This window comes from Lathamus discolor, chromosome W (genome assembly GCF_037157495.1).
Source record: "Lathamus discolor isolate bLatDis1 chromosome W, bLatDis1.hap1, whole genome shotgun sequence".
Taxonomy (NCBI): domain Eukaryota; kingdom Metazoa; phylum Chordata; class Aves; order Psittaciformes; family Psittacidae; genus Lathamus; species Lathamus discolor.
The window spans coordinates 35781605-35792640 of record NC_088908.1 but is presented as its reverse complement, the minus strand read 5'-3'; the positions used below and the strand labels follow the sequence as shown (position 1 = coordinate 35792640).

Below are 11036 nucleotides of genomic sequence, written 5' to 3'. Positions count from 1 at the left end.
GAGAACAGAGATTAAGAAGAAATATATCACCAATTACCATCATCCAGGCTCACACATCCAGCTGGGAAGTCCCTTTGCAGCCGATGCCAGGAGTGTCAGGTAATTGGGAAAATTAGTATGTGGTGCATCTACCCATAGGTGAAGGCTTCTGTAATGGCCACAAGAGGGTCCTGCTTTTATACCCTTAGAAAAACAACTGGTTCTATGCCAGATCTCTAATTATCTACTCATGGGGCCAGGCAGTTTCTCATGATGTCACTGTTGCCCACGCTGAGAGCGTTGGCCAGGCACCCCAGTGCAGCCAAGTATGAAGGTCATAGAACAGCTGCAAACCTACATTTTCCTGTCTCTTACCAACAGTCACAAGGAATATAACTATATATACTCTACTGAATACACTGTGACAAAAAGCATATTTTGTTATGCCTCTCACTCATGAGAGGGAATCAACTCTTAGCTAGGTTCTCACCTATTACAATCACTTGTGTTTATTGGGGTTTTACCCCCTTTCCTTTTTAGTTTTATATTATCTTTTCTTGTTATTTCCCTTAGCAGCAATTGTCATGGTTTAAGCCCAGCCGGTAACTCGGAACCATGCAGTCGCTTGCTCACTCCCCCTTTCTTCCTCCCTCCCCCCCCCCCAGAGAGATGGGAAGGAGAATTGAAAGAATGTAACTCCCACGGGTTGAAATAAGAACAGTCCAGTAACTAAGGTATAATACAAAACCACTACTGCTACCACCAATAATATTAATGATAAGGGAAATAACAAGGGAAGAGAATACAATTGCTCACCACCCACCAACCAATACCCAGCCTGACCCAAGCAGCAATCTCCACCTTCTGGGTAACTCCCCCCAGTTTATATACTGGGCATGACGTGCTGTGGTATGGAATACCCCTTTGGCTAGTTTGGGTCAGGTGTCCTGTCTCTGCTTCCTCCTGGCTTTCCATGCCCCTCCTCACTGGCAGAGCATGAGACTGAAAAAGTCCTTGATCAGAGTAAACATTACTTAGCAACAACTAAAAACATTGGTGTGTTGTCAGCATTGTTCTCAGACCTAAGTCAAAAACACAGCACTGCCCCAGCTACTAAGAAGGAGGAAAGTGACTGCTACTGCTGAACCCAGGAGAGTAGTAGTAGTAGTTTTATATTATTGTAGCAGGATTGATATGTAAAATAGGTATTTGTCTCAACCATTTTGTCCTAAGAAAGAAACTGATTCGTCATTAGTCAAAGTAATTATAATTTAGAGCCACCATCTTTCTCTCAAATGGTATTTCTGAATGCATGAGGCATACTGATAGGAAAATGGTATATAGGAGTGCAATAGCAAAAGTGTTAGTATCAAAATTAACTACCTCAAATTTCTTGTGGGGATGCTGAAGGAATACAGTAGACTAGAACAACTGCTGTGATGATGTAAAGAATCTTATTTTTTGTTTACAAGTCTTCTGTTAATCGCATCCACATTAGAAATTGTATTATTGCAACTGTCGTTTCCCCCAGCGACCAAGGCGCACCCGATTGTACTTTCGCTGACGCCCATCGGCTCTTTTCCTTCCATAGCCACTCCTTAAGAAAGGATCTCTTCGTGCCGCGAAGAGGGGAGAGAGGAGGAGCGGAAAGAAGAGAAAGCTGGCTCCTCCCAGTATGCTTCGCGTGCGGTAGAGGTTGGTGCGCTTGCGTGCTGTGTGGCCGGTTTTCAGCTCTACGCAAGATGGCGACGGGCTTCTCGGACCCATTGGAAGAGATGCTGCTCTTCACTGAGGAGGTGGATGAGAAGGTGGTCAGTGATCTGGTGGGCTCTTTAGAATCGCAGCTGACCAGCGGAAAAAATTCTGTTGAGGCGTCTCAGCCCAGGACTTTCGCCTCGTCCCAACAGCAGCAGTACCAGGGGAGCCTAGTAGGGGGCAGCAGCCCCGTTCGGCAGCAGCAAGGGCATCCCGTGCCCCCTTCCACTCCCGGGGCAGAGGAGGCGGCGGTGGGGTGCCCCAGAGTCTCGGAGAGCCGAGCCCCTATTCAGGGGCAGCTCCCGTTCCCCCCGGCAGTGGCGGTGGCAGGGAGGGGAGTGAGTGTAAACAGTAGTAGTGTGCAGCAATCACATGGAGCGGCTCTCAGTAGCGGCAGCGACAACCCCGGCGCGCTCGCTGCCCTTGCACCGCCACAGCCCGCTGCTCCCCCTCCTGCCGGCGTCCCTGCCCAGTCTTTGAATAACCACGTGGCTGCTGGCGCTGCTGCCCGGGACGCGGGGAGCCCCAGCGGCAGTCCGCCATCCGACAGCGCGGAACAGCTGCAGCGCTATGAGGCCGCGGAGGGTAGCGGAACCTCGGCGGGGGGCGGGGGGCCGGAGGGAGCGGCGGAGAGTGCTTCTGTCGCCGCCAGCACGTCACTCCCCGGCAAGGCGGCGCCCAACAGGGAGGGCGCCTGGGGCCAGCCGGCGGCAGTCCCATTAGCCAGCAGCCACGGCAGAGCCGATGCGGCAACGGCACAGACCAAGCCCACGTACGACCCGCTCCCCGCAGTAAACGCACTCGGTACCTCCGCTAGTCCCGCGCCTGCCGCCCCACCGGGGCAGGGCTCGACTGCCAACTGCACCCTGCCGGACCCCGCCGCGCCCAAGCTAGCAATTAGTGCTGCCAAGGCGGGCGCTGCACCTTCAGCCGCCCCCCAGGCCCTATCACCCCGTCTGGCGCTGGGCGCTGCCACCAGGATCGTGGCCCCGCAGCTGATCGTGAGGCCGCCACAGCAGACCACCATCCAGCTGCCCCCCGGTTTCACCATCCCGCCCGGTAAGTGAATCGTATCGGGACTCGGGGTAACCTTTTCTTTCTTACTTTCTTTTTTCTTTTCTTTTTTTTTTTTTTTCTGGCCGAAGTTGATTTTACGTTTTTATCCCCCAAAGTTGTTTGCTCGACGCGATGAAAACAAAAGAGGCACCTGTTTGAGGCACGATGCGTGACAAACAGGCTGCTGTTAATGAGGGCGTAATTGGTACGGGACGGGCGGTTGCTAATGCAATGTAATTGCGACTGTTGTGTGGCGAGTTACTTGTTCTGTCCTGGGCTGAGAACAGCAGCCACGGTAAGTTATTTTGGAACGGTGTACTGAGCAGTCGTGATCCAGATAAAAAGCTGGGGTGTTAGTGAAGAATAACTTTATATGTGCCTTGAAGGATTCTATTTACTGCTTGACTTCTGATAGACTTGAAAAGTTCTTCTTCTTCAAGGTGTGTCTTTTGCTATGAATCAGGTGGCAAGATACGGCCTGATGTGTATAATTTAATCTAAAACTTTTAATTTTTAAAATGTTTAACTTTGCTGAAGCAAGTTAAAGGCTGCTACACAGCTACAGGCTGGGCAGAGAAGACATTCAGAGCAGCCCTGTGGAGAAGGACTTGGGGTCGATGAGAAACTGAGTATGAGCTGGCAGTGTGCGCTCACAGCCCAGAAAGCCAACCTGGGCTGCTTCAAAAGAAGCCTGACAGCAGGTTGAAGGAGGTGGTCTTGCCCCTCTGCTCTCGTGAGACCTCACTTGAAGTATTGTGTACAGTTCTGGTGTCCTCAACATAAGAAGGACATGGAACTGTTGGAACAAATCTAGAGGAGGGCAACGAGGATGATCAGGGGACTGGAGCACCTCCCATATGAAGACAGGCTGAAAAAGTTGAGGATGTTCAACCTGGAGAAGAGAAGACTGCATGAAGACCTCATAGCAGCATTCCAGTATCTGAAGGGGGCTGGAGGGGGACTCTTCATTAGGGACTATAGTTACAGGACAAGGGGTAATGGGTTCAAAGTTAAACAGGGGAAGTTTGGATATAAGGAAGAAGTTCTTTCCTGTAAGGGTGGTGAGATACTGGAATGGGTTGCCCGGGGAAGTTGTGAATGCTCCATCCCTGGCAGTGTTCAAGGCCAGGTTGGACAGAGCCTTGGGTGGGATGGTTTAGTGTGAGGTGTCCCTGCCTATGGCAGGGGGGTTGTGTGATGTATACAGGAATGATTCGTGTCAGCAACTTAGGAGTTCTTGTCACCATTGCACTTCATGTGGAATCGGAACCCCTTGTGACCATTGTACCTTGTGTGGGATGTATAGGAATGATCATGATTATGATAAATGTTCCTGTCAATACAATGACGAGAGAGAAGAAGAAGAAACCAAGGAATAATCCCTCTTACTCAACCGTTTTGTTTTTCAAAGGGTGCTTTGTTTAACTGCTGGGAACTGCTTTGTTTTTCAGAGGGTGCTTTGTTTAACTGCTTGAATTCTTTAAGGGGGTTACATAACTAAGAGGTAGATACATCCTGTTACAGGATAAGTAACCAGATAAGGAATGGAATTTATGGGGCTAAGATGGTGGTTAATTGCATGTGAAAGACATCTCCCTGTTAATGTATGACCAAGAAGTTCAGCAGCATCTTCACCGGAGAAAGACCCCAGCAACAAGAAAAGAAAGACCCCAGCAACAAGAAAAGAACGTCGGCATCCGGGTACAGAAGAAGGGATTGGTTGAGACCCCGGACCAAGAAGTATAAGAGACTAGACCCCAAAGTCCCTGGTGTGCGTTTCTGGTGGAGCGGAGACTCCCTGGCGCACCCCGTGCTGCTTGCTTATTGCCTCTCTATTAATCAATTGTAATAAAATAATTGAATCAGATCATGGCTAAGATGAAAGTTTTATAACAGTTGGAACTAGATGATCTTAAGGTTCTTTTCAACCCGATCTATTCTATGATTCTAAGTGTGATGGTGTCATTCTCTGCTGCATCTGGGCAGTCTTTACATCACCAATTATATTATTTATATTATATTATTATATTTATTTCCACTTCTGAAGTAACGATTACGTCCTGTTTATTCTTCTCTTAATTTCTTAACTTTTGTTACTAAAAATGTAAGTTCAGAAAGGCTGTTAACTAACCAAAACAGCACCCCTTCATTCTGGTAATTCCTAATTGTGTATTATTTCAGCTGAAATTCTGAAGGGTTCTGTGGTCCCCTGCTTAAATTTTCATGTTGCAAAAAGCTGGTAACTTTGTGCCTTTTTGATTTAGGAGATGATTTAACATTTGAACTGGTTTTGGTATATTTTTGCTATTAATATGAATAGCATGATAATATATGGAACCATTGATGTAGTCTGAAACAACTTCTTCCATCATGTTTCTTAAAACATTTGATATTTCTTAGTGAAGTGTAGCAAAAAATGTGATGGTGTAGAAGCTAACTTCTAAGCAGAGGCTCAGTAGTTGTATATTTGGACATAGTTTTTTGGAAGTCCAGCCCCAGATTCTAATGCTCCAAACGTAAAAAGCTCAGTGGTTTCAAACAGATAAGAGGTTGCTATTCAGACTACATTAATGATTTTGATTTCCTGTTGTTAATCTGTTTGTTAATTGTCATAATTGCATATGATAATGTGTATCATAACTTTGCATACAGTTGTGGAATTTTCTTGTGTTGATACTTTTTTCTGCTACTTAATTTTCAAACAGAAGAGAGAAAATAGCCCTTGAAAGCTATCTGGTCCAAGATTTCAATGTTATCTAAATAATACTGTTAGAACTTATGATTTGAATTTGTTTCTATTACAAGTCAGCTTGAAATCCATTATATTTTCATAAACAGTAAGATAGTATGTTCTAAAATGAAGTTATTCAGAAAATACAGTGTTATTTTTGAGTTTTCACTCTTAAAATTGGTGGATCATTTATAATTAATTATGGAATTCCCACAATGTAAACTTCTATCTAAAGCAGAAATTTAGAATCACCTTTTGAGAATAAGTTATTTTAGCATATAATAGTCATAAATTGTGTGTCTTTATGTGGCTGACAGGAAAAAATAATCTCATAATTTAACTGGATTCTAATTTGCACGTATTGCTCAGTAAAAGAAATTTCAAGTCCTCCAAACTAAATTAAAACATAACATTAATACATGAACATTTATGCATCTGTAGTAGTAATTATGTCTACAACTTTTATTGAAACTTTGACATGTGTTGCAATTAATTTGTCCTTTCCATTAATTTTTTTTCATTCAGAATTGGTTTTAGAAAATTGGAAGATAAATTAACACGCTTGTGAATCTCTGTAATGGAACTAGAATGTGTAGTTTTTAATGTGCGGTAGGCATTATCCTATGAGGATTTCTATAAAAGGTTCACAATGTAATCAGAGGAGGGATATCTGTTTGGCCAGTTGTCAGTGTACTGGTATTTTTATGTCTGGATGGTTTAGGAATGGCATATACCAAGTATATCATCTGCTTACAGAATTTTCTGCAAATATAAAAGATGAGGTTTGGTGCTTAAATGGCTCATGGACCTTAAAAGTTATATTTTAAAAGACGCTTTATGGGTTTCTTTCAACTTTTCTTTTAAAAATTGCTCTCTGGGCTCAGAGAGTTATGAACATGGCTTTTGGATGTGGTCCTTCCTGTAGCACTCTATGCCTTTAACCTTAAAGCTTGATTTCCAAAATTCTTTAGTTTGTAGTGGCAGAAATTTGCCTCCTGTGTTTTTAGTAGGGAGGGTTGCCTGGGAGCACCTGAGACTATGTGAGTGAGGGCTTTTATTGGTGCTGCAGTTCGCTCGTGTGTTCACCCCATGATTTGGATTTGTATTTCTGTGTTAGAGACTGAAAGACTTTCTTGGGATAGGGTACATCTGAAAATTTTTTTCTTGTTATGGTAGTGTCAGATTTCTTTATCCTGGTGGTATGTTGCAAGCCATGTCCCTTTACTGAGGTGTGGTGGTGGTTGTTTGTTTTTGTTTTTTTTTTTTTTTTTTTTGGGGTGTTTTGTGGTGGTTATTGTTTTTTTTTTTTTGTTTTCGTTTTTTTTCTTTGCAATGTTAATTAGAAGTGGATGTATACTTTTACCTTTTTTTCCCTTGAAAACTTAAAAAATATATATGAAGCATTTTGCACATAAAGATAAGCTGTAGAAACAGTGTCTACTGACTGTTACCAGCAGAATAAAAGTGACTTCTTAGACTGTTATATTTTTTATTCTCCTGTAGTTGCAGGCAAGATGTTTTCCTGTTTATAGACCTCTTGTACCATATCTAGGTTAAATTATTAAAGTGTATTCTGGAACTAACTTGGAAATTCTTTTCAAATAATCTGTCTGGGGAATTGTTCCTTAATAAGGAAGCACCTTACATGCTTTGCAGTGATCTTGAGTAAGTGTGAAGCTCCAGGTAATCTAGGGACCAAGTTGGTTATTGTCTCCCCTTTTTCTGGAAAGCTTAAGACAAAACTTGATGGCACTGGCTGTGTTGTGTAGAAGGCCTCTATTTGTGAAATGTGTTACCAGAAAATAATCTGAAAAAAATATCATTTACTTCCAGAAAGTGTTAGAAAACACTTGCCAAGTACTCTGCTAATTTTAAAGCAATTTCTTTGGTGTTTTCCTAAAATACCTGCACTTGTATCATTTTGTGCTGAGGAGTGGCAGTGTTGGTTCTCTGAGTTTGGTGATAATTTTTCTTGATGTCTAAACCACAGGTAGTGCCTCCCAGTATGTTGATGATGGGTACTAAATAAATTCATCTGTTAATGCTCAACAGTTAACTAGATCTCAAATATTGTATGCTCAGAAATGTGGCTGGCCTGATGTTTGTGTGTACACATCCTCTAAAACTGTTGTTTTAGTAAAGCTGTTGTGTCACTGTCCCTGGTATGTTCATACTTAATTTTATTCTTGGCTACTGGATTGTCGCTGTAGTTTACTTTTAATGAATATTTCTTTTTAATTTTATTCTGCTGACCCTGACTAGACTGCTGAAAGTATGCCTATACACTTAAGTGACCTTTTTTTAGTCACTGTTATCCATAAACTACAGTTATTTGAATTCCAAACTGAATTATTATTTTGTCTGCTGGTGGAGGCTATTTTTCTTCCTTGAAATAACATCTCATGCTACACCAGAATAAAAAAAGATACAGTATAAATAAAAATGTCCAGTGCTATATATGTTTTACTTTTATATTCTGTAGTTATAGTTCTTTATATATTATTCTTTATTGTATAGTTATTGTTACTTTGTTCTCATTAGATATGGTCTTGGTGCGCATGGATGTTGGACAGCTTGTAATGATGCCTCAGCAGGCTCTAGCACAGGCTCAAATGCAGGCTCAAGTACACATGCAGGGGCAGGGTCCTGTCAGCATGTCTCAGAGACTTTCTGTGCCCACAACTGGCCCTGTTTTTCACCTATCAACAACTCAGGTATGTCTGGCTTAATTTCACTTTACTCTTGTGCATTGTGTTTTCCTCCATCTTACATATTGTTAGTTCATGTGTGCTTGCAAATGTGCTTTCCTCACCTTTTTTTGTTGTGAAAACACTAAATACTTATTCAAATGTAGTTTGTTTTCTGAGGCCTAAGATTTTTTTCATATTTCAGAAAAAAAAAATAAATCTACTTTATAGAGTCTCTCAAGACCTTGTTCAGACTATGAGATCATTGGAGGCTAGAAGGCTCAGTCTTAGCCTGAACTTAATTTGGACTCTGTACCACTGGTTAAGTAAATGCCCCTTGTTCCTCTGAATCAGAAGCACTGTGATCCCAACATGCTGAATGGATGCACGGGATAGCTAGATTCTAATAGAAATTAGAAAAGAAAAAGCCAACCACATTCAATACAAGGATTTTCAAGAATTAACTTTTTTAATGCACATTATTAAAAAAAAAATAAAGGTTTGATTCCTTTGCTTCACCTCTAAGTGTAATAGGTCTACACTTAGTTTTGTCTGTGTCATGACTACATTTCCTTTTTTATTTGGATTGACAGAGTAGTGTACTTCCCTACCCCAAAATCTTCAGTGGAGTGTGCTTATTTCAAATCAGAAGTGATGTATATTCAAGGATGAAGGGGTATTGTTTTTTAGATTACTTGGTAGGCTTCATTGGTTTAAAATTGCTTAGGGAGGCTGTTCAGCTTCAGGCCATTTGGGGTTAGAGCTGAACTATCTTACTAAAATGTAGAGGCAAACATCCTTGGATGTTAGTGCAGGGCAGCTGTGCCATAATAATGGGCAGAGTTTAAGGCAGTTCTGCCTACAGTCTGTGTTTGCAGAAGTGGTAAATAATTCTGAATGGAAAGAGATGAAGAGATGCCTTTATATTTTTTAACTGATGGTTGTGTAGGTTGTTTGAAATAACTTAAATGTGTGTTTCCCGATGTTTAACATTTGATTACTGTCGTGGTGTAAGCCAAGCTGTTAACTCAGAACCACACAGCCGCTTGCTCACTCCCCCGCACCCCTTCATTCCTCTGCTCCCAGAGGGATAGGGAGGAGAATCAAAAGAATGTAACTCCTATGGGTTGAGATAAGAACAGTCCAGTAACTAAGGTATAACACAAAACCACTACGGCTACCATCAATAATAATAATGATAAGGGAAATAACAAGGAAAGAGAATACAACCGATCACCACCCGCTGACTGATACCCAGCCCGACCCAAGCAGTGACCTAGCCCTTCCAGGTAACTGCCCCCAGTTTATCTCCTGGGCATGACTTGCTGTGGTATGGAATACACCTTTGGCTAGTTTGGGTCAGGTGTCCTGTCTCTGCTTCCTCCTGGCTTCCCCTCCTCCCTGGCAGGGCATGAGACTCACAAAGTCCTTGATCAGAGTAAACATTACTTAGCAACAACTAAAAGCATCGGTGTTATCAGCACTGTTCCCAGGCTGAAAGTCAAAAGCACAGCACTGCAGCAGCTACTAAGAAGGAGAAAAATGACTGCTACTGCTGAACCCAGGACAGTATCCACCCCTTATTCCATACCATTCACGTCATGCTCAGATTCCATATTTTTCAATATACCATCACTTGTTTCATATATATATATATATACACACATCCACGCATACACAAAGAGAGAGATAGCATTCCTTAGTGCGTGTCCCAATCCCTATAAAGCTACTGAGTCCATCCAGTCCATGATGTCGGGCTTCATGTCTTGTAACAGTCTTTCAGAGCAGGAGAGATGGTGTGCCGTGTTGGATTGTTGCCTGCTGATGGTACTGTGGAACTCATCTGGTCACTGCTGAGATTGTCTGGTTTCGTCAAAGTACATTTTTTTTGTTGGGATGATGGTTGGAGGGAAGTCAGGGCCAGTCACTCGTGACCTAAAGACATTTAGTTGGTGGGCTATAAAAGTGCTACATAGCAGGCAACAGCATACAATTGAGTTCATTGGCTGTTTTCCCCTAAAATCAAATCCCCTTGAGGTACGCATTGGACTTCCCCATCGTCCTGCATTACACTCCAAGTATATCCAGGTCCCTGAGCAAAATCAATGCCACGAGTGGGTTTGCCTTTACCTGAAGCAGGAATAACCCAGACTCTCTTCCCCAGCAAATTCTTTATATGCATCACAGGAACTTTACCCCCTTCTACAGCATGTAAAATTTCTGACTGGGCTGGGCCAGTCCTGCTGGCAGATCCTCTGGTGCTGACCAACCAGATGGCTTTTGGTAAATGTGTATCCCAATGTTTGAAAGTTCCATCATCCATTGCTCTCAGTGTAGTTTTTAACAGCCCATTGTACCGTTTGATTTTCCCAGAAGCTGGTGCATGGTAGGGAATGTGATATACCCACTCGATGCCATGCTCTTTGGCCCAAGTGTCTATTAAGCTGTTCTGGACTGTCTCAATTCTCTCTGGAGTGCCTTGTCACCACAAAATCTGTTTCTCAAGGCCCAGGATAGTATTCCAGGCAGTGGCATGGGGTGCAGCATATATTTCCAGCTATATGGTGATTGCTTCCACCATGGTAAGCCCATGGCTTGGCGGGTTGGTGGGAGTGTGATACAGTCAATCTTCCAGGCCTCCCCATATTTCTTCTTCAGCCATCATCCTCAACACCATAGAGGCTTTAACTGTTTAATTGCTTAATTGCAGCACATGTTTCACAGTCATGAATAACCTGGGCAATAGTGTCCATTGTTAAGTCCACCCCTCGATCACAAGCCTATCTGTATTTTGTATCTCTACCCTGATGTCCTGAAGTGTCATGGGC

At 42.9% G+C, this 11036-nt stretch overlaps 1 protein-coding gene across 1 annotated transcript in view; it reads left to right on the top strand.

Annotated features, from left to right (window-relative positions):
* LOC136004256 (transcription initiation factor TFIID subunit 4-like) overlaps positions 1–11036 on the top strand; it is a 252580-nt gene that overhangs the window by 5380 nt on the left and 236164 nt on the right. Inside the window, exons 2-3 of the mRNA XM_065660599.1 lie at positions 1571–2793; positions 8063–8235. Of these exons, the coding sequence (XP_065516671.1) occupies positions 1571–2793; positions 8063–8235 (1396 nt within the window). The remainder of the gene's footprint in view (positions 1–1570; positions 2794–8062; positions 8236–11036) is intronic.